A 25,166-nucleotide genomic window follows, 5' to 3' on the forward strand; every position below is an offset into this window, starting at 1 on the left:
CAATATCTCGGGATGTAATGGGAATATTGCGATGCAATCAACGCCATTGTGTATGTGCTTTGTCATGCTATGGTTTGCTGAAGAAAAAATATAGGAGGTCCATTTAAAAAAAACATAAGTTTGTGTTAAAAAACACATATGCTTTCGTTTTAGAATGTTTCCAAATATGTACGTTCATGGGCCCCAGCCCTACATTAATACCGGTGAAAGTCGTTTTCCATTAGCTGTTATTGTTCCAGAGATATTTTGGGTGGACAAGATAGCTGGGACACCCTGTATAGGCATCGCCGGCCGCAGCGCAGTTTTCTGCCTCTTTACATATCTTTTTATTTGAATGCGCTTGTCTATACCATTTTCTTTGGCGCTTCAGTGTATGTATAGAGATTTCCGACTATAATACTAGTTTTACTGTCTTAATCATATAAAATAAGATCATACAACTTAATGAGTATATTGTGACAGCCTTTTAAAATTTTATTCGGTCAATAATTGTATGAAATACTGAAAGTCATATTCTTGTTGTCCATGGAAGCCTGAGTGGAAGCCCTGCACCTGGGATTGTGGACGGGGACACTCGTTTAGTAACGTAGACACTGAATTGTGCAGCTAAATGCTTTTCAGAGATCACATAAAATACTAGTTGGCAGTATTTTGCCTTTTTAATTTGGTATAAAATATTTTATTCGTGAAGTGAAACACCTTTTTGAATGCAAATTGCGACTGAATAAGTATCTTAATGTGGATCATTGTGTTATTAATTTTGTGTAAATGATCTTTTCCAGTCCCTCGAGATGGAGCTAAACAGCGAGACCCAGCGGTTATTGTTAATATCTGTCATACTACCTTTATTGTAAATGGATCTGAAAATAGAATATTCGAGGCCGCTTTTGGGCAACAGGCTCAAACATCTGCTGTTAGGCATCCAGTTTCGGAAATGTCACTGACCAGTTCCCGCGGAGCCAAAAATTAGAGGAATTGTCATTAAGTCAAAAGTTCGAAGCCCTTGTACGCCATCAAGTTACCCCAAAACATTAACGTCAAGTGTTTATATTTATATTCTGTCCAGAACAGGAATCATGTAATTCACTTATTTCACGCACAAAGTCAGGCAAATTTTCCGAATAACATTGAGCACACTTAGACAGGTCCTCCCTTGGAAAGTGTTTAGTCATACGTATAAATTACACATTTCCCAGAAGAAAGTAAATTAATATTGAATGAGTGCCTGAGGTAATAGTATGCTTCATTTGTTGATTCGTCTGGTAATACATACAGATTGCTTTCTTAATTACAGATTTTCTGGATTTCAAACGTTCGGAACGTTTAATCTTGTAAAACTTGTCTGCTTTCCTCTTGTTAGATGTTGTTTAGCATTATTCAAAGCTTGTATCTGAGATGCGTGTTTCTCGTTGTTTATTTGTGAATCAGGTTTATAACAGTCGGCTCTAAATTCTTCACACACTGAACATGTGTCAGTTCTGGGGTAGCCAAAACTTATGTTGTAGTTAGTCATAAAAATCAGTTGCTGTTGTTCGTATGACACGGAGTTTGGGCGATTTTTCTCTGTATGTAGCAGGTGTAATGTTCGAATATTAAGTTCTTCTGGCAAATGTAACCGTTTTCTATGATGAATGCTATGTGATTTGCGACCCCCCACAAGGGCACCATAAGACCTGTTGATCACGGGTTTTTATTATGGGTCTTAGGTGTGTTGTGGAAGGACCTGTTCAGTGTACTTGGCTAGTAGCTTTTCTTGCGACGGCCCCTCGTTTCCGAGAAAATCGATGTCGAAATTTTGCGAGTATTTGATCCGCTATACCCATAATGTTTGACCAAGGTTTCGACCAAGCGAGCGTAGCGCCGTGGATAAGGTTCACGGCTATAACTCTAGGGATACTGGATCAAATAATTTCAGTAAACTTTTTTTTCAAATCCATCGAAGAGAATATTCTTAAATAGTATATGTCGTGTACAAATACTAGAAAACGGTCATCTTTCCCGTAGCAATTTCGTTGGCAAATCAATCATTACATTAAATTTTCTTGAAATGTGTAATTTGGCTTAAATGCTAACATTTTAGGTTGTGCTCTGCGGCGACTGTTATTGGTATCAAATGAAACAACAAGTTTATTGTCACCAGTCACTGTTCATTTACATCCACATCGCGTTTCAAAGATTTAAATCTAGATCATTAGGAGGATTCATATGTCTTAATACAACGTCTGTGTGTTGCGTTACGACTTTGGGGTAACCTTTGACAGTGTCTCCAGTCGTTACAGTCTCCTTGCTTTGACGTAATATATCACTTATAAACTGTAACGCTTTGTAACAAAAGGTGTCAGGAAACTTCTAGGTGCGCTAATTTGATGCGTTGCTTTCACTTAAGAAATAACTTTATGTACAATACGGGTACCGAGAAAAACTCTTTTCCCAGTGTACTTTGGATGTAACATGTGGCGAAATTTTATATCGGTCTTTACTTTATTACTAAACCGTGTAACATTTTGACATTCGTGTACAATGTGTCAGTGACTGGCAAGTGTTGTTGGAAAGCCAGTAACATCAAGCTACAGCATTATAAGGTGAAACATACAAGGAGAAGCTCTTAAGTAGAAAAAGGATCGTTCTTCGTCAGCACCAAGTGTACCTTGACGGTTTTTCTCCAGTACATCAAAACTTCAGCACAAATTTTCGAGCACCTTGATCGTTTTCACAAAAAAAAAAAAAAAAAAACAAATATTGCACATTATAGTACTTCCACTCCTCTATAAGGTGAGATTATGAACTAAATTTTAAATTTTGTTAGAAGGTAATCGTTATTCCTATGCATTCTTCATGCAGTATATACGTACAAGTTCGTGTTATGTATGTGTTCATGAATATATTGGACAAATACGTTGTACCAAATACGATCTCTTGTACGATGGACGAATTAATAAATGAAAGTAGTAGTTGCCTGGCAGTCTAGTATAATTACTGGTTTATCACAAAGCTTTGTGTAGGCTTCAGTACTTTGAAAACACCAAAATGAAATTCAAACGCAAAATAAAGCAGGTTATTCCTGAAAAAGTGGCACAGAGAGGCCCTGGCAAGAAACATATTGGGAAATAAAGCAAATAGGCTAGAGTTAAAATAATACAGTAATTAAGTGTGAAAAACAATTGTGAATCAACACGCTATTAATTAAATCTTTATTGAAATAAATGTGAAAGAGTTGTTTAAGAAGCGTCTACATCTTATGGAAATCAGGCTACAATTACTAAAAAAACAATGAGTTACATACTCGTTAAAGATAAATACCCATTTTAAAGGGTCTAGACTACTGAGACTGTTGCTTTACTCACAATGCGGTCTTTTGCACAAACTAATATAGGAGGTATTAGTTCAAATGCTCTTTAGTACCAAATTGGTGGAACATGCTTTCAATAGTGAATTTATGGGGTTTATTTATTAATTTATTTATTAGCTAGTATTGGCCAAACACTGAATGGTACTTTATAAATAATATTTCAGTGAGAAATTGTGTAAACTGCAGTGGCACGTACACACTGACAGTCCAGTAAAACAAGAACTGCATCGAGATATACCTCCATTCAGTTCTGTTCCTTCGCCGTTTCAAGTATCTTTCACATTGTTGACATTCATCAGTCATGATAGCACGTCCGAAAGAAGAGACACGATGCATTCATGTAAAAGAGGATTTAAGATCACGAAAACATTCTTTCCAGATAACATACTTTCCTTATTGGTTATTTGAAATGTATAAACAAAAAGTAAGTTACCTTTATGAGAGCAAAAGCTTGGTATTTTTAGATCGAATACTCATTTAAGACCTGAAGAAAGTTTCACAATGCCTTCCTGGCTCTATGTTATTAGCGTAAGCACTGTAATATTTACTATACAAAACAACTGTCGCATGCACACGATAGAAATCATAAATAAAAAGCCGTCGTAAGTAATCTCCGCATAAACATTAGTCTGACAATTGAAACGTCCCCTTTGGAAAATTATGAATGACTGTACTGGTAAACTTCTACGTTATTTGATTTTCAAACAGCTGAGCAAAACTGAACGTACTCAGACAGTTCTCTCTTTACTTATTCTGATCATCACTTAATTGACACACAATATTTTTAGCGCAACGCAATCTGACTTTCAATAATCCCTACAAATGAATGGCCCTGACTGACAATAACCTATATCTTTCATGAACCACTTACCTCACAAAAATCTTCGTTACACGAACTACTGCAATACAGCGAGCGCCAATACTGCCAGCTAAATAAAAAATTCTAACTACTGAAGGCACTAACTACTGACAGGCATAGTTAGCAAATGAAAGATTTTGATAGAGAACAAACAATGTACTTACCTTAATAATGTTCAAAAGTCATCATATATATCAATTCATGACCTTCATCTTTACAAATTTTCTTTTTCTGGTGGACACACGTCCAGATCGTCCGCTTAAAACTCTGGCATCTCTTTCCCCACATCCACCACTCCTGGCGGCTCACCTCCAACTGCGCAATGCTACGCGCTGTTCACTTCCTACTGCCCAACACTACAATAGCGAATATTCCAACAATGCCAACCAGCCACAGACTGCACACACCACAGTCAGTGATTTTCATACACAGCGCTACGTGGCGTTACCAACATAAAAACCTAAACAGCCTACTGTTTTGAGGCATCTAACATGGCGGCGCTGGCTTCGAAACGAAGTAGAGCTTAAGTCTGTAAAGCGTCCTTCCCTTGTTTTTACTACTCGACCACGATGTTATTGCATATAGACGTAGACTTCATCTGAATGCGCGGTGACGTTACAGGAAACAAGTACAGTGGTGACTAAGGAAAACGCATCGCACTGTCGCTGCAGTCAGGTCAGCTGTGCGTGTACTGTCAACCCCGATTGCTCTGAGTCGCGATAAGCGGACAGAATGGCCCTCGGTCTCAGGTACAACAGTATTGTGGTCGACTAAACTGCGAGCATATGGAATAAGTACACAGATATTTAAATGGCTCTAAGACGTCTTTAATAACAGAACCCAGTATATTGTCCTCGATTATGAGTGTTCATCAGAGACAAGGGTGATAGCACCGCTGTTGTTTTCTATATCCATAAATGATTTGGCTGACAGGGTGGGCAGCAATCTGCGGTTGTTTGCTGATGATGCGGTGGTGTACGGTAACGTGTCGAAGTTGAGTTACTGTAGGAGGATACAAGACGACTTAGACAAAATTTCTAGTTGGTGTTATGAATGGCAGCTGGCTCTAAATGTGGAAAAATGTAAGTTAATGCGGATGAGTAGGAAGATCAAACCTGTGATGTTCGGATACAGTATTACTAGCGTCCTGCTTGACATAAGTCGTTTTATTTTCTGGTAGTAGCGTTGCAAAGCGATATGAGGAGGAACTAGCATGTGAGAACTATGGTAGGGAAAACGACTGGTCGACTTCGCTTTATTGAGAGAATTTTAGGAAAGAGAGGTGGACGTGCAAAGACGACGTTTCTTGAGTACAGCTCGGGTGTTTGGGGTCGATACTAGGTCAGATTGAAGGAAGACATCGTAGGAGTTCAGAGGCGGGCTGCTATATTTGTTACCAGTAGGTTCGAACAACATGTAAGTGTTGTGGAGTTACTTTGGAATTCATGTGGCAAGGCGACATTCTCTTCGAGTATCGCTACTGAGAAAATTAAGAGAACCTGCATTTGAAGCTGACTGCAGAACGATTCCATTGCCGCCAACATACATTTCGAGTAAGGACCACGAAGATAAGATACGAGAGCTTAGTGCTCATACGGAGACACAGACAGTCGTTTCTCCCTCGCTCTGTTTGCGATTGGAACGGGAAAGGAAATGACAAGTAGTGGTGCAGGGTATTCTCCGCCATGCACCGTAAGGTGACTTGCGGAGTATCTATGTGGATGTCGATGTAGATGTAGACTAATACCTCCACTCCAGTACTGGAGAGCAGGAATACAGGATGTATCAAAAAGAATCATTCGATTTGGCACGACTATATTTCTGAAACTAATAAACGTATGCAATGAATTTTGTTTTTTGATGAGCGGGGAATTCAAAAAGTTTGTTTTCATCTCCATCCTGTTGCTAAATGAAATTGTTCGAATCAGTCTCCAGCTGCGAGAAAACAAAGATATGTTCTTCTTGTAACAGTGATTTCGGCAAAGAAAAATGTACCATACATCTTTTCCCGTGAAACTGCAGAAAACGCATTAAATTTTGGGAAGTCCCTCTACTGTTGTACTTCATGTGGTTGTTCCGTGCCCCATATTCTCATATTACGATGGTTCACCTTTCAATTTAAATATTGCCTCATCACTAAAGACTAAGCGTGGAAGAAAACTGTCTTCTTCCGTATTACTAAGAAGGAAACTAGAGAACTCTACACGTTGTCACCTTCACGACGAGCTTACAGTAGCTGAATTTTGTACGGTTTTATGTGTAAACGTCGACGAAACACATGCCAGACGGACATCGGGCGCATGCTGAGCTATCGAGCAACATGGCGAACGGATTTCTGTGGACTCCTTGTGAAACTATGGCGGATGCGTTCGACGTCTGTGTCAGACAATCGGGAACGGCCCGGCGATTTGCCTTTACACAAACAACCTGTTTCTTGAAATTATTCATTCCATTGTCTGTGCTGTACGAGGATCCACACCATACCTAGTACGAAAGTCACGGTGCGCGGTGAACAGTTATTACTGACCCACACTGCGCAAAAGGGAACTGGAACTGAAATGGACGCACACTACTGATACCTAGCGGGAACCACGTAAAACTCGAGAGTTTGGTCTTTCCAACAGTATGTTGTTCACGCGCATATCTCAAATAACACAATAGTTATGATTTTTTTTTTTATCGGATGATTGTTTTTGATACACCCGGTATATTGGAGTGGGCATAGCTTACTGCGCATGTCCCCAACATCAAACGCAAGTAGGGATAGTATGACACTATTATTAACATTTTGCGCTAAAACATAAACTTTAATATTCCACGCATTTACTCCATTTTATCATCAGTATTAATTCATAACATGAATCTTTTTGAACTGTGGCCGCAGCGGAATTCGAATTTCGTCAAAGCAGGATAAGTTACTTTTGATAGGTAAGTGCCACAAAGATCTAATTCCAGTTATCATACTGATATGAGACGTAGTGTAATGGCTGGATAAAGTAGCAGAGCTAATTTGTGTGACCGTATAGCCATATATTTACGAGCCAGATGCTATGTGAATTCTGTTGTGTGGGGGTGTGTTACCAGTCAATCTGTTGGACATATACACATTTTTGACCTACCGACAAAATGTATATATCACAGTCTGAGTCATTATCTCCGGATTATACAGATCTCCAATCGATCGTACTTAGTTTGAAGTAGTCGCAATAGGAAACTATAATACTAGTGCACTGACACGGAGAATGATGATGTGCGATTAATATTTTAATTTACATAGTGGTGAAGGAAAATTAAAAATATAAAAACACATCGAAAGCAAAGACAAGTAATTCACTGCTCGTCATAACACCAAATTATATGTTTTTCGGGACACTTTTATTCGGGGCATACCAGGAAGGGACTTCGCAATGCAGCCGCAGCATAATTTATAAGAACACAGGGGCACCAATACGATGAAGTCAGAAAAATGTCACTGGATTCCTTTCTTTTCCTATAACGAAAAAGTAAAAAAACCAAGTTGTGGCGCTGTTAGGAAGCCTATGAAGAGCATGCTACCTCTGTACGTCCTAACGATGCAGTCACAATCAAAATCTGTAAGACCTACCACAATCAGGTGAAGTGAGCATTGAATGTTGACGACAAAAAATTCCAGTCTGTGCATCTCGACGTCCAGTCAACACTTATCCACACTCTTTGGCAAATTTAGAAGACAAGCTTCTATGCTCAGAGACAGATTAATTTTTGTACACCTGTGTACGGAATTCATCATCACGTTGTGCTGAATGCTAGTAGCGATAGGTTGCGAGAGAAAACTGAAATGAATTTTGATTCAGTATTTTATTTTTAAAATTATGGAAATGTTGTTAAATTTATTTAGTGTACAACACAAAGTAAATTAAGATAACAGCGAGCTATGCATTTTGAGAGACAGGTTCTCATCATCTGACTATCGTCAATCAGATTTACTTACAATTTTCAAATTAACTGTTATAAAGATAATAGATTTTGATAAAAAAATACATATCTTGCTTTCAAATTGTGTTCCTCTATTACCTTCCATCGCCCTACTGCTTGTTCACCAGCGAGCGTCCCTTCTCTTCAGCAAAGACTGTCATCGCGTTCACTAGTCACACCAACTAATTGTACGCCATTGGTTTGTCAGTTGAACATTAAGTAAACGCCTTGAAATGAGTACAATGACTCTCAGCTGTTCTTACCCAAGTTTTTGTCGAAGCAAATATGTACATTGCCCGCGTCTCGTGGTCGTGCGGTAGCGTTCTCGCTTCCGACGCGCGGGTTCCCGGGTTCGATTCCCGGCGGCGTCAGGGATTTTCTCTGCCTCGTGATGGCTGGGTGTTGTGTGCTGTCCTTAGGTTAGTTAGGTTTAAGTAGTTCTAAGTTCTAGGGGACTGATGACCATAGCTGTTAAGTCCCATAGTGCTCAGAGCCAAATATGTACATTCGTTGTCAGCAAAAAGCTCTTATACGTATGCTGTGTTTGTAATGTAGATTCAGTATGAAGCTACGTATTAACATTGCTTTATTCTATTTTGTTCGATAAATAAATGAAACAATTCTTTCATACCCTCTACCTCAGTAAAGTCCATGGACCTCAGTAAAGTCCATGAACTGAACTGCATAACATCAAAATTTTGCAAATGTGTGTACACAATGCTGTAACTATTACATATGACGAACTGAGCAAGAATATCCAATGTATTCATGTTATGCATGAAAAAACTGAATCGACTGTGCTTTTAGTTACTGATCAAATAGCAGAAATATCTATGGAACGAGCATAGCATTCTGCGCCTGCCGCCAACGCCAAATGGTAATTGTCATGTAAATGTTGGCATAATGTTGTTTGTTTGCTTTGTGCGCTAAGACTAACGCATTGATGTTACATGTATTTCAACTATTATTAGGCATTTATTTATTAGTAACAGCAATCCGTCATGCCATTCTCCTGCAGAGAGAGGTTGGCAGTTTGGCAATGGGACTCACTGTGGAAACTATGGGTTTTAAATCACTATTGACGAAAACACAAAATTTTCAGAATTTTATCCCATAACCTTGCAGTTTTGTCAACATTTAGTATTGACGCTCACATACCCTTGCATACAGTTTTGCGTCTTTCAAAGGTGTTAATTGTTTAGTTTAGCCCATGCTTGGTGAAAAGACTGAGGATAATGATGGTTGAAATTAAAAGTGACATGAAACGCTTTTCTGTCACTGGTTATTTTTTACAACAACACATCAGAAATGCTTCTTATCAAATTCTCTCTCTATGTATAGTTAGTTTGTCTTTCACCATAACTGCCATGGCTATACAGAATTCTAAATAATTTATGGTTTTAACCCTGGAAATAAAACAATCTCATCCCTGTTTAAATCTGTGCAAGGAAAACTCTCGACTCAGTGCAGACCTCGCGTATTTTAGATTGCCAAAGGTAAGTGGAGAACAGGACGGGGTTCATGGTGAGGTAATGTGGTACTGAACAAAGTGGATCTTGAACTAACAATTTATTGACATTAACTGAATATATAACATTAAAGCAATGAATAAAATCATAGTGGTTGGTTGAATGATACTGTCTGATACTGAATACAGCACACAATATGGTCAGTATAGTAATACCTCTGGGGCTGAAGAGACTGGAGTCTAGCATTAATTATTATCTTGTAAGAGGGACAACCGCAGCCATAAGTAGACATCTTGAATAATAACCGCTTACCTGCTCTTGTAAATAATTTATTTAACGACCGATTTCGTAGCCTAGAAGCCGCATCATCTGGTTAAATATGGCGAACCATGGATGGGGAGGAACATTCGTTTTCTATGAATAAATGACGCAGTCGTGAGGTACGTGGAAAGTATGCGTCCACAGTTGCTCAACAGTGCCACAAATCCAAAGGAACTACAGTAGGCCGAAGATAACTGCTAACCATTAGAAATAGAGGTCCAACTCATCCAGAGCCACATAAATACAACAGACCGCAATGCATGGAGATGTAGGCGGGAAAGCGGCCAGCTATGGACTGGCCACTGATAATGTGGTTTCTAGGCTACGAAACCGATCGTTTAATGAATTATTTACAAGAGCAGCAAAGCGGTTATTGTTCAAGGCGGTAGCACTAGAAAGATTATTAGCCATGTGGGTACTAAGCATGCACCGTTTCACAATGAAAGGAGACGTTGTTCCACATGTGGCTATATTAACGAAATGTTCTATCAGTAGAGCATGGATTTCAACCCGAGGAGAAAGGTTAGAGTTCCATTAAACAAAGCACTGATTCATGGTAACAGCATCTGTTACTAAAGACCCTTACTTTTCCACATATGTGGCCATGCAACATTCGTAGACTATAATCAGAACACCAGGATTGACTCGCTATGACTATTTTCTCCTCGCTGAAACTAACGAGGACGATTATTAACATTCTGTGTCCCTGAAAGCTCTGATACTATCAAGTTCCATCGCGTCCTAACCTTCTACCAAAACCAACTTACAATTGGATTTCGACTTACACACTCAGCTATCAGAGGCTACTTCCTCAGGCACCTTCTTCTCCTCTGTGCTGGCTGCTTACTGCCCGCCTGCCTAACGACTACTGCACTCTACTTCTGACAGTACCTCGCCTTACTTCTCTCCAAAGTGGAATTATGCGTACGCGCTTTCTGGGGGTTGTATCTGACTAGTCCAATGCCACTCTCTAAGGGGCGTATTACTGTCCATACCAGAACCTGAGAGAAAGCGCAGGAGGAAGACGTTCTTGGAGCCTTCGAAAATAAAAAAATGTTCTCGAACATACTACAAGATTTTGCAGTGAGTCTAGAAGAGTGAATGAAACGTCTTCCCTGGCAGAATCGGCGAGAAACCTCACTTCTTAACACTCGCACGCCATGCGCGTCACGCAGGTAACTCAGGAAGGTACAGGTATTCTATCCGACCACTATATTTAGTAGGGCGATCCTGGTAATGTGCCACGAGAGCTAACGGAAACTCTCCCAAGCCTCTTCCAGCCAGACCTGGAAAGAAAACTGTCTCAGCAAATTGTCCACCTTATAAAACATGTTCCGTACAAGGTACCTAACATCCATGGAGTTGAGGCTGCTAATCATAGAGGGCAATTAAAATGAAATAAAATACGTGTTGATTCGGCTGTAAAAGAATTGGATGAATCACCAATGTGATACACAGTCAAGTTAACGATCTATGTACATTATGGTGACGAAAGTCATGGAATACCAATAGTATACCGGTAGTATATCGCCTACACACGGTATAAAAGGCCGGTGCTTTAGCCGAGCTGTCATTTGTAATCAGGTGAATCATGTGAAAGTGTTTCCGACTTGGTTAGGGTCGCACGACTGGAATTAGGTCTTTGAACGCGGAATGGTAGTTGGAGCTAGGCGCATGGAACAGTCCTTTTAGGGAATACACTGCAATAAACGGAAATTTTGCAAGGTTGCTTTTATTTTGTAACAAAATAATATAAACAGGTGATAGCAAAGTAGAAACAGTGTAAAGAAAACAGAATATCAACAACTGCAACATGCAGAACAGTAGACGAAAATATTCTTTGTTATTTCTAACTTAATATACTCGAATATACGTTCCGACAATTGATTAATGTGCTCACTGTGAGGTGTGACTATCTCGGGCAGCAACAGAGGCCTGACAACGACGGACTGCGCTGTGAATAATATCATCAAAGTCATCTTAATGTCATCAATGTCTTGTTGAGGCAATAATGCCCATTCTGCTCGCAAGTCTTGGAGAGGGGTTGGTGAATGTTGATGTGATCCAACCCGTCTACCTAGCGCATCGCAGACATGCTCAAAGGGATTCAAATACGGAGAGCGAGCAGGCCACGCCATGCGCGCACTATCTTCCGTTTCCAAGGTAACATCTACGACGTCCAGCATTATCGTCCATCAGTGCGAAATCTCGGCGCACAGCACCTAGCAACAACCGCAGATGAGGTCCCAAGACCTCGTCAAGGTATCTGACAGCAGTTAAACCTTTCCGATTCACCCGCACGGTTTCATGAAGAGGTGTTAGAATGGTCAACATAATCCACGGCCACAGCACTAGCGATCCTCCTCGAAATCGGTCTCTTTCCACAACGTTCGGATCTCGAAATCGTGCTCCACATTCCCCTCAGATGCGAATCCGTCGAGCATCACTCTCCAGACTGAATCGGGACATCCGTAAAAGGGACGCAGGCTCACTCTTCGACTGTTCAAGTGGCATGTTGACGATTCCACTCCAGATGTTCCCTCTGAGAAGACGCGTCAGAGAAACACATACAGCAGATCTCCGGCAATAAAGGCGACTCTGTCCAAGTTAAGCCATCGGGGTACATGATTTTGCGGGTGTTCTGCTTCCATTCTTCCTATGGCCCTCCGCAGCAGAGAGTCTGGTAGGTGTCTTCCCTGTGCCATACTCCACCATCTGTGACTGTATACACAGTGATTGTGGATGTGGGACTACCCGACAAACACTACTCCGTTTGATAGATGACCTGATGTCATCGTTGGCGTGGTTTTCCGTTGACCGAAATGCCATCTTCCGTACAGAACACGAGTGTACGGACATCTGTTGAGAGTCTGTATAATTATATCGTGAATGAAACACAGGAGAGGAAACAACGGTTTGTTGCTCAAATTTTGGGCAGCAGTGTAGTTAGGGAATTCAGTTTTCCGAGAACCACAGTGTCAAGAGTGTGCGAGAATACCAGATTTCAGGCGTTGCCTGTCACAACAGACAATGCAGTAGCTGATTGCCTTCACGTAACGACCGAGAGCAGTCCGGCGTTTGCTTAGAGTGGTCAGTGCTGACAGACAGGCAAGACTGTGCGAAATAGCCGCAGAAATCAAGGCGGGACGTACGACGAAAGTATCCGTTATGGCAGTGCGACGAAATGTGGCGTTGATGGGGTACGACAGTAGACGACTGACGCGAGTGTCTTTGCTAACAAAACGACATTGCCTGCAGTGACTCTCCTGGGCTCGTGACCGTATCGGTTGAACCCTAAACGACTGGAAAACCGTGAATTGGTCCAAAGAAAATGTTCAAATGAGTGTGAAATCTTATGGGACTTATCTGCTAAAGTCAACAGTCCCTAAGCTTACACACTACGTAACCTAAATTATCCTAAGGACAAAGACAAACACCTATGCCCGAGGGAGGACTCGAACCTCCGCCGGGACCAGCCGCACAGTCCATGACTGCAGCGTCCCAGACCGCTCGGTTAATCCCGCGCGGCGTGGTCAGATGAGACCTGATTTCCTTTGCTAAGAGCTGACGGTAGGGTTCGAGTGTGGCGCAGACCCTATTAAGCCATGGATCCATTTTGTCACCAAAACTCTGCAAGTTGGTGGTAGTTCCTTTAAGGTGTTAGCTGTGTTTGCATAGAATGGATTGGGTCCTCTGGTCCTTCTTAACCGATCATAGATTGGAAATGGTAATGTTTGGCTTATGGGAGAGCGCTGGCAGCCGTTCATTGACTTCATCTTCCCATGACAGTCCGCCATGTCACTGGGCCACAGTTGTTTGCGATGGGTTTGCAGAACATTCTGGACAATTCGAGCGAATGATTTGGCCATCCGGATCGCCCGACACGAATATTTATGGGATATAATCTGGAGATCAGTTCGTGTACAAAATACTGCACAGGCAACAGTTTCGCATTTATGGACAACTGTAGAAGCAGCAGTGGATCAATATTTGTACAGGGGAGTTCAAACGACTTCTTGAGTCCATGCTACGTCGAGTTGCTGCACTATGCTGAGCAAAAGGAGGTTCGACACGACATTACGAGGTATCCCATGATTTTTGTCACCCCACTGTATTTAGGAATGGAGTACCGAATTCAACGAACATCCTTCATTGCATTTCCAATTCCAGTGTGCTCTATGGTGTAGGATTTTTCACTGCTACTGGAGATTTCTGACTGCTGTAACATAAGATTTTTCTCCAGTATTTTTCGAATGCCAAATATGGCAATCGCGATCTTAGAATACCACTATCCCATTGTGCAATACCTTTCGAACGTCTCGGTTCTTGTAACACAATATGCTTCACATTTTCTACCGGTGTTTCATGTGTGTCATTTATATATGTTTGCTGTAGCTTTTCTCAGGATAGAGAGGACACTTTCCTCGATATGGCAAACAATGGCAAACACTTGGGTGAATTGTAGGTGCAGAGTGTGTTGTTAAAGTGTCACATGCCTCGTCAACAGATAGTGGAATTGGCGTGAACTGCAGATACTCTTTAAATTCTACGGGTGCACTTATTAAAATCTAAGTAGTCTTATGACGACAAACTGCACCAACTGATAATATTAGCCAGGATTTTGTAACTTGTTAAAAGAGTAAAACCACGTTATATGCTCAAAAATAATTTATTATATGAATGAACTAAAACATGCTTAAAATACATACTAGCTACATAAAGCAGCGTTCTCAGTCTACAGCATACAGAGTAAAACACTTGCGCAGGGCTGTTTCCTCCTCAACGAACCAGGCAATAGCTGTGTCAAAAACAGTACGAAGTCAGAGTCTTTTGCCTAACGAGACAGCTGTCATATCGAGAGCTATTTTCAGCGTTAGCTGATGCTATTGCAAGGAACTTGAGTAGGAAACGAGCGGTGATCCCAGATCCCCACGCTTGTACTGTTAATCAGGCGGCCAGGCAGGGTGAGACCGCCGCGCTGAACGAAGAGTAATGCGGAGGAGGAGTTAAAACAAAAGATTAATAAAATAATGTAATGTAACATTCCGCGTCTGACTCTCAGTGGGGGAACAACGGGGTGGTCGGCGAGGGCGGCGCGTCGTCCTGTACAGCGTCGGTGGACGGGGGTGGTGGGCGGCTCACTTCCTGCCGAAGGGCGGCAGGTAGGTGCCCGAGCCGGCGCCGCCACCGAAGCCGCCGCCCCCGAAGCCGCCGCCCCCGAAGCCGCCGCCGCCGCCCCCGGAGTACTGCACGTCGGCCACGTAGCCCGTGGCGTCGCTGGCCGTGTAGCGCACCACCTGGTTGCGGCCGTCGGGCAGCAGCACCTGGTACGTGCCGCGCACGTTACCCGCCCCGTCGCCGCTCTCCTGTTGCCCGAAATCGTTGCCCGACGGCGGGTCGCGAACCTGGTACTGGAAGTTGTACGGCTGCGGCTGCAGGGGAATACAAAACAAACGTGCATTTCAGTACGTGAGCCATATCTCACGTGACTGAGACTATTTCTCCTTGTCCAAAAAGTACTATACGAGCGTTATTTAAAAATCCGACGAATCTTTGTGCAACTGTGTTATTCAGTGTTTCTACTACGCCAGTCAATCGTGTCACGTCACAGTTCTCAGCTCCGAGTGCTCAATGAGCACGTAAAGGTGCCTTGAACGACAGAGTGTGATGACTGCGTGCCAGAAGACGGCCTGAGGATGGTACTAAGTCCGAAACCGGTAGCCAGTATACAATAAATGTATCTTCTTCTTATTCTTCTTCCTTTCTTCCTAGGCCAAAGCCTGTTCCCCTCATTACTGCTCAGTCTACCCTGAGGATGTCGCTCCATCCTTTCCTTCGACAGCCAGTAGTTCTTTTACCAACTTCTAATTTATTTCTTACCATTTTCACAATCTTCCGTTCATCCATTCTGTCTAGGTGTTCGTTCCATTCCTGATTTCTCTTATGTACCCACTTATTAATGGAGTTCACTTTACATCCTTTTTTAATGCTTTCACTTCTCTCTCTATCTCAAAGTGTCTTCCCTGAAATCCTTCGGAGAATTATCATGCCGGCCGCGGTGGTCTCGCGGTTCTAGGCGCTCAGTCCGCAACCGCGCGACTGCTACGGTCGCAGGTTCGAATCCTGCCTCGGGCATGGATGTGTGTGATGTCCTTAGGTTAGTTAGGTTTAAGTAGTTCTAAGTTCTAGGGGACTGACGACCTTAGATGTTAAGTCCCATAGTGCTGAGAGCCATTTGAACCATTTTTCAACCAGAATTATCATGTCCGTGGTTTCCAGAAGTCTGTTTGTTTTCAATGTTTCCGGTCTTGTCTCACCTGCATATGTCATTTTTGGATGCGAGGTCCGTCAGTTATGCAAAACACCGTTTTTTCTCAGTGCCCAAACATGTTTCGGCACCACTGTGCCCTCATCAGTGGGTCTTCGTTCACATTGCAGAATAAATCAAAACGAAAACTCACTGATGATGGCACAGCGGAGCCGAAACATGTTTGGGCACTGAGAAAAAGGGTGTTTTGCATAACTGGCGGACCTCACGTCCAACAATTTTAACTGGAAACACGGCCAACATAAGGAGCTGCATATCAAAATGATGCATATGTCATAATTGGTCTCATTATTGTTTTGTATACTCTTGCCTTTGCTTCTATTCCCGTGTCCGTGTTTTTCCAAAAAGTATCATTTAAACATCCTGCCACTTTGTCTACTCTTGCTACTAGCTTCCTTTTCGACATTTCAAAAAAATGTTCAAATGTGTGTGAGTTCTTAAGGGACCAGACTGCAGAGGTCATCGCTCCCTAGGCTTACATACTACTTAAACTAACCTATGCTAAGGACAACACACACACCCATGCCCGAGGGAGGACTCGAACCTCCGGGGGAGGGGCCGCGCAGTCAGTGACGTGGCGCCTCTAACCGCGCGGCTTTCGACATTTCCACTGCTGAACAGTTCAATACCAAGATATTTCAATGTCATTACCTATTGAATAATTTTTCCATCCACTTCCAGTCTGCGTCCAACTGATTCCACAGATGTCGTAATACTTTTTTTTTTTTTGAGTGAATGTAACCATATTTATATTTTTAGCTGATACGTTAAAAACATGTAAAAGCTGCTGCAGGTTATCTTCGCTGTTTGCCAGCAAAACTGCATCGTCAGCATAACGAATGACTTTTATTCCTTCATCCCTCATTCTACAACAACTGCCAGCCGATAACTTTTTTATCATCTCGTCCATGACTATATTAAAAAACAGTGGGTTCAAAGAGTTATCTTGTGTAGTACCACTGTTAACTGCTATGCAGCTAGTTAACCTGGATCCAATTTTCGCCTGGATGTTATTGTTGGAATAAATGTCTACAACTGGTTTTATTAAGCTGGAAGGAATCTTTTGAATGTAGAGCAGGTTTACCACATCTGTTAACTGAATCCTATCGAAATCCTTCTGTAAATCAATAACACAAACGAAAGCTGGTCTGTTGTGTTCAGTGGATTTCTCTAGAATCTTCTAAGAATGAATACTGCATCTGTCCATGACTTACCGGGTCTAAAATCATACTGCCCCTCTGCAAATGAAGTAATGCTTTTTATTTTATTTCCTATTATTTTTGTTTAAATTTAAGGACTCTGCAGATTTAACCCTCTATAGTTGGATGGATCTTTGTTATTTCCTTTTTTGTACATGAGAATTGTGATACTTGTTCTTCAGCCGTTTGGAATTTCATTACCACTTATAACTTTGTTAACCAGATTGGTTAATTGTTTAGTTAGTGGATATCCTCCACACTTCAGTAATTCGTAGGGTTTCCTATCTTTCCCTGGAGACTTCCTATTTTTTGACATGCTTACAGCTTCTTCTATGTCTGCATGTGGAACAGTTACTCACCCATTTACTTGTATACTGATCTCTAATCTCTTCGTTTTCTGGTGATTTTTTAAAATCTTTACACAGCTCTGTTTAACATGTAACCTATGATTCCTCATTTATGTCGTTAACTTTCAGAGTTTCATTTAATTCTTTGCTGTCATATCATTCTCCAATTTTGTTGCTGCAACCCACAGAAATAAATAAATAAATTGCGACTATAGACTAAAAACATTCACTTTTTCAATGTTGTATAGGTTGCTGTTCCACCAACAGTATATCGGGAACGTGTAGTACCGTCTCCCGCCGTGTGTGAAGTTCTGCTACTATTCGATTTCTTCATGTTGAGAGGTTCCGCCTGATTTCCACGCAGCCCGCATAACGTAACTGTTATGAGTGACAGAAAAAGTGCGACAGTGGTACAGAAAGTTTGAAACAGGACGTACGGACGTTCATAATTATGGAGGTCAGAGAAGGATGCCGGTCTCAGTAGATGATCTTGTTCAGCGAGTGGATCAGGTGAATCGAGAAAATCGTCTTCGAAGGACAATTCAGAACAATCGAAGAGGAACGTTTTTGTCAGGCATTGTTCTTCTTCATGACACTACTCAGCCACACACTGTAGCTGTAACAAAGTCCCCCCTTCAGCGTTTTCGATGGCAAGTGTTTGATCAATCCCCATAGAGTGCGTTTGTGGCTCCATTTGATTTTCGTCTCTTTGCTTACATGTGGCTAAGAGGACAACATTTTGCACAGGATCCGAATTAACTGAAAGCACTGGCCACTGGTTTCCATGTCGAATGTATTGGAGAGTTCGTACAACGCTGCAGCAAGTGTGTAAGTGAGAGCGGCGGCTATACAGAAAAGTAGCTGCAAGATGTAGCTAGATGTTGCACATAAAACATTTTTTATTTTCATTGTAGTTTCCATTTCGCCACCGATCGGACTTTGAAAAATAATAGCCATCACACATGGTTTCAAGTATTCTTTGAAGTGAAGTGTGTGCTGATCTGAAACTTTCTGGCAGACTGAAAATTTTGAGCGCACGACTCACGACCTGCGGTCACATCTTTAATTCTGATAGTACCTCTGTCCTACTTTCCAAACTTCACAGAAGTTCCCATACGTTCATGTCGTTTCACGTCTTCTTTACCCTTTGCTATTAATGACAGGTCATTTAAAAAGTGTTGCACACTCTACCTTCAGCGCCAGTTTTTTTTTTTTTTTTTTTTTTTTTGCCCGGACAGATACCTCCCATTACTGTAATATCTCGTGTTCTAATTATTTTTTCTGGGTTGTGGTTGCTCAAGAATTGGGCCAAATCATTGGCCTGTCTTACTCTTGTCTGCTTCTCAAATGACTTCCCCATGAAACGTTTACCTTCGGAGATTCCGTTCATGTCTTACATACGAGGTCTTGTCATTATATCTACTGCGAAGTTTACCAAATTTTTGAGGAACAACTGTCTATCTTACGATCAAGTCGGACGCTTCTCATAAATCAAGGAACACAAATGTTCCATGTTTCTTTACCTGATAGTTTTTACTTTCAAAATCCTCAAGAGCTAAATGATTCGCATTACACAGTATCTCTGTTTTGTGAATTCTCCTTCATGCTCACCCATTGGAAGATCCACCTGTTTTTCTACGATGTTCAATAAGGTCTTTGAAATTATTTCCTTTGAAAAAGATGGCAACGGAACCGCTCAATGGTTTTGGAAGGTTCTACCCCCTTCTTATGATTACGAGTAAGATGGCACATTTCGAGTTTCCATATAATTGTGTACTACAGTATTTACTGCAAATCATGTCCTTATGCAAGAAGAAAAGCTTCAGTCTGAAAGCAATACTATGAATATGCGTAACCGTATAATTCAATAACTTACCCATGTCTTTACATGGAAAATTGAACGACAGAAGTACTGAACTCCTCGTGACTGAACTTTAGTGAAATAGTTCTCTTTCGGTACACATCTTCCGTTTAAGGTTAACGTGTAAGACGTCGTTGGCATTTCTGAGATTCCAGCGAGCTCCCGTTTGAGTTGGAGACCTTGCCTGGTCGGTAACTGACTTTCAAAGCTCGTGCCTCACAAAGCGCACTCAGGTAGTTTCCGAGCCATTAGAAGGGAATGATGGGCAGTAGTGGCAGCTGACGGAATGTCTGAAAAGCGCGCGTCGTGCCGCGCCATCGCAGCCGATGACAAGGAGGAAACGAGGCTTTAACGACAGCTAGAAAGTAAGACGGACGTCCATGAACTTTCACGCGGTCCCAGAGATGATGCCTTCGCCGCGGGAGTCGCCCAGTTTCCCCAAAAGATGCTATCTGTCATCCGGCTGCAGCCATCCTCCCATCTCGCGCTCACGACAAAGGTAAACATCCTGGCTGGCAAGCGGATAGACGCCCCTCTCGTGCTGACAAAAGGCCGCAATATGCACGTGAAGCAAATAGTTTCAGTGTTATCTCTGTCATTTCTCAAACTGAATGTTGGGGTTAGAATGGACTAAATATATAAGTAATTTATCGCTTGATGTCAGTATGGGGTGGCCTGAGAAATATTGCAGAGACAAGCCAATTATTTAAGGGTGTCTGGAATGGGAATGAAAATTCACTTGTATGTATTCAGCCACTACCTATTACCGTCTCTAATAAACATGCCATCGTTAGCGTGTTACACTATAACATCCCTTACGTGCATCTGTAGATAACATTATTGTCTTACCTATAAAGCTCTTGTGGCAACGCAGTTCACGGACGTATATTGGATAATTCCATTGCAGGTGGTTCCATCATCATCTTATGCCACTATATCTTTATGTCACATCACTGTGGGCGAAACTGCACATGACAAGACGTATGGTGGTGAATTTTCTATCAGTTATTCAGTTTCCCACCCGTAGTAACTAATGTGTCTCCAAGTGACATATAACTCTAGAATTCAGAATATATTCAATAATTTCTACGGTGGTACTATATTTTCGCTTTAGTAATGATTCCTTTGCTTTCTAACTCCCTGAAATAACTTTCTTTTCTGCACAAAAAGTACTCGTATTGCTTTGACATCATTACAATTTTTTTTCCGATGCATAAATGCCATAGGACGTGGTAGCCTTCCACGTATTCAGTAAAGTCAAGCGACTAAACGATGAACGCTGACTCGAAAATAGCCAGTGAAAGACTCAACACGGCGCCGGTTTCACGGGACGAGAAATCCATACACGAATTCCCTCTGTGTGATCTGCAGTTGTAATCTTGACATATCATTTGACTTTCCACCAGATGAATGTCCACGTTTATCTGATATTTTTCTTTTGCTTGCAGCGTCATTGAAAACGAACTTCTTAAACGCTACAGATATCAGCTTCATTTTGAAGGACCGAGAACTGAAGCGGAATGAAATCGATCGATTGACTTCCGTAATGCGATTAATTCAGCCTCATCGGGTCTAAACGTGCAAACAACACAGAAAAACCCCATCCGGACAGGCCTTGAAGGCCCAATGGCACCGACCGGCCACCGTGTCATCCTCAGCTCTTAGGCGTCACCTGAAGTGGATGGGCAAGTGGTCAGCATACCATTCTCACCGTCGATGTCAGTTTCCGTCACCGGTGCCGCTACTTGTCAATCAGGCAGCTCCTGATTTGGCCTCACAAAGGCTGAGCGCACCCTTCTCGCCAACAGCACTCGGCAGACCCGGACTGTGACCCATCCAACAGCTAGCCAAGCCCCACAGCGCTTAACTTAGGTGATCCGACGGAAACCGGTGTTACCGCTAAGGCGAGGTCGTTGACAAGTCTAAACGTAACACCGTAAAAATGCAATCATTTTCTACAGCTTTCTTCTTGAGGTTTATCTGTCCTATTGGGGGCCGAGACAGAGTGAGATAATGCAGTGGTACATCCTGAACTTGCATTCAGAAGGACGGCAGTTCAGTTCCGCAGCCAGATTAAAACTTTCCTTGGTTTGTCTACTTCGCTTTTAGCAAATGCTGTGATGACTCATTTGACATGGAAAGTTCCCGTTTCACTCTCCTTCCTTCCCCATCCGAACTTGTTTACCATCTCATGACTGGTCGTAATCCACTTATTCAAAGAAAAGGGGCGATTCAGGATTATAGTAATTGTACAGGAGTAAAACTAATGGCACATTTTATGAAACTCTGAGAGAAGATAGTACAAAGATGGCTCTGGTAAGAAGCAGCAATGTGGGTTGAACAGTTAGGATTCATGCCGGAGTAAGGAACAATGCATGCAGTCTATGCATTTCGGGAACTAATAGACAAACACAAGGAGAAGGAGAAGGAATTTCATACGGTTTTAATAGAACAAAAAATGTCCTACGACAGGGCGCCACCGCAATAAATCTGATGAGTTTGAGAGGGGGGTGGGGCGAGGGGAGGGGTGAATGCCAGATAAATATGTAGGTCTTATTCAGGACTGGTACTGTGTAATGGTGCCAGAATGCAGATAAGAAGCAATGTAGGGCTAAAAGACTGCATACTAGCTAAAGTTGAGTTGCATCATAGGTCTGCATTGAGCCACTATATATAAGTCTTGTCATCGATGTACTATCAGGATGAGTTGGAGAGCAAGTTGCTTGGCATATGATCTTCGCAAATGACATAGTGTTATGTAGTGTCAACTCGAATGACCTAGAAATCAGATTGCAAAGTTGGCTAAAAGCTTTGGAAGCAGGGGAGAGAAAATCAATAGGAATAAAACGGAGTATATGTGCTTAAAAGGACAAGGGTAAGAAACCAGTCGGATGGACAGAATTTAAAGAAACCCCATATCTTTAAATACTTAGGATCAACAGTGTCTACCGGTGCCAATTCATACATAGCAATAGCTTGTAGAATGCAGTTAGTTTAGGTAAACTAGAAAAGGGCTTCAGGTGTATTGTGCGATAGCGAAATAAATTTGAAGATTACATGAATAGTGTGTACGTAGTAGTGAGATCTGCAATGCTATGTAGAGCAGAGGTAGGAGCATCATTAAGGCGTATTGCAACGCAATGTATATATCCAAAATGAGAATGTTAAGAAGGATGATGTTTTAACTAGTGACGAAGTCTTTGGCAGAATTGTTTTATGAATCTCCATTGCAGGATGCGATTTTAGTGTATTTTACTTCTGATGAAGGTCTATTTAGATATACCGAAACCGTGGTCAAGAATTTTAATAAATCTTTATCCTGCAACTGTTTTGGCTGTCATCATTTACCGTGATGTTAAGGATTTGTAGCGTCAGCAGAGACGAAGGTTCAGAAACAAGAAGGCAAGAGGCAGCGTTAAAGTGACAGCGATATCAAAGAAGGTTCAAGAGAGAGGTCTGAAATGGTATGGTCATTTCATGTTGGTGAGAGAATTATAGGAATTGTAGTGGAAGGTGACAGAGGAAGATGATGGATGCACTGTGTAGGCGAGGAACTGAGGGAGAAACATTTAAGGGAAAGGCGAGACTGGGACCGAGGAAAATGGAGAAGACATGCCAGGGACGTCGACGAAGGGAAAGAAATAGAAGAACGATGAGTCGTAGAATTTTGAATTCCGTTCATTTTTTGGACGATCTGTCACAGAAGCCTCAATACTCACCGCGCCTCCGAATCCACCGTTGCCGCCTCCAAAGCCGCCCCCGAATCCGCCTCCGAAGCCGCCGCCTCCGGGACCCCTGCCGTAGCCGACGTCAGCGCGCACCACCAGCGGCGCCGCAGCCAGCATCAAAACACACAGCACCAGCATCTGCAACACACACTGCGTCACGCACGTTGCACTTCACTACAGACGCCCTGCTTTTACAAGTTCAGCTGGATTCAAATCAACGCGAGCTGATGTACTCCTAGACCGAGAATTGCCGCAGTGTATATCAAACTTCAGGTAGTTTTCCACTACCACTCTCTCACCAATTGTAATGATCTGAAACAGGTTACTGCAGTTATTTGTTCTTCCTTTTTTTACATTTGAACAGCAATCACAAAAAATGAGAAAGCCACTTCCTGGAAACCTGCCTTGGATTTGGAATACTGCCGAGTTCTGGCTTCATATCCCAAGAAGGAATCTTCAAAATCGCCATACATCGCCGTTCTATCAGAGTCTCGCGGGATACATTTGGCTGAAACTCCATCACGACTGTCCACTGTGTTTACACGTTATGAAAGGGCCAGTAGCGGTTCAAATGCTGACCTGGTCCATTTAATACGTCTTCAGTTCTAACTCACTTATACATCTACTTCTATACTCCGAAAGTCACCTTAAGATGTGCGGCGGAGGGCACTTTGTGTACCACAGTTACTTGCTCCCTTTCTCTGTTCAGGTCGCGAATGGTCCACGTGATGAACGATTGTTAGTAAACCTCTGTGTGGGCTAGAATGTCTACTTTCATGGTCTCTTCCGAAGACATACCAACGAGGAAGGAACACGTATATTGGATGACCCCTCTAGGAATGTACGCTCTCTGAATGCATACAGCAAACAGCACCGTGGAGCAGAAGACCTCTCTTCCAGGGTTTTCAAGCGCCTGCAGCGTCTGCCACTAAAGCTGAGCAACTCCTGTAACGACATGCAATGCTTTTCTCTGGATGTTCTCTATTTCCTCCATCAGTCCTATCTGGTACGGATTCCAGACTGACGTTCGAAGTCCAAGAGAGTAGTGCGACGGTTCCTTTGGCAGTGCTACGGACGATTTATTCCATTAACTTTCCCACCACGACCTAATTGCATATCACCTCGATTTAAATGCAGATCATCAGGAATCAATAAAATTAGCTACTGAGACTGCATTGTCGATTTAAATATCTTAAATATGTAAAAGTTTTACATATAAGAAGTAACTCATAAAAGGCAATATTCACAGAGAGTAAAACATAATTAAATTAGGTCTTTAAGTTGCCTAATAAAAGTAGAGCTAGAGATTCCACAGACATTATAAACTTACAAAACAACGAAAACGCAGCCATTAACCAATATGATAGTTTGAATGTCTGGCAGAATTAAGAGACATAGGTTGAAAAAAAGGAAGAACATGATTTAACATCCCGTCGGTGACGATATCATTGGCGTCAGTTGTTTTTGAGGTGGCGTGCCCATTCATTCTTCCCACCTAGAAAACTTTTCACCCAGTCGACTGAATAGACAAAACTATAGTGATTGTGAGCGGGTTATAATGATCGGATTTCAAATCACTGTAACGGAAAAAAACGTCCTACGTGGAAAGTAGTCTCTAAACGTAGACCTACTGATTAGAAGACCAACAGGAAATGTCTGGACCGAGCGAGGGAACAAGGTGGAACCTGGTAAGCATCGCAGTTGCTATGGAGGAATGTTGTTTCTCTTTATCGGAGACCACCTGACAACTG

At 42.0% G+C, this 25,166-nt stretch overlaps 1 protein-coding gene across 2 annotated transcripts in view; it reads right to left on the reverse strand.

Annotated features, from left to right (window-relative positions):
* Nucleotides 1-14,605: 14,605 nt before the first annotated feature.
* Nucleotides 14,606-25,166, reverse strand: part of LOC126191040 (ctenidin-1-like) — a 61,272-nt gene continuing 50,711 nt past the window's right edge. For both annotated transcript variants that reach the window (XM_049931749.1, XM_049931750.1), the window contains exons 2-3: nt 23,407-23,553; nt 14,606-15,384 (exon numbers count right to left, since the gene is read on the reverse strand). In XM_049931749.1, coding sequence (XP_049787706.1) covers nt 15,091-15,384; nt 23,407-23,553 — 441 coding nt within the window. In that variant the 3' untranslated portion in view covers nt 14,606-15,090. The remainder of the gene's footprint in view (nt 15,385-23,406; nt 23,554-25,166) is intronic.

This window comes from Schistocerca cancellata, chromosome 6 (genome assembly GCF_023864275.1).
Source record: "Schistocerca cancellata isolate TAMUIC-IGC-003103 chromosome 6, iqSchCanc2.1, whole genome shotgun sequence".
NCBI lineage: Eukaryota > Metazoa > Arthropoda > Insecta > Orthoptera > Acrididae > Schistocerca > Schistocerca cancellata.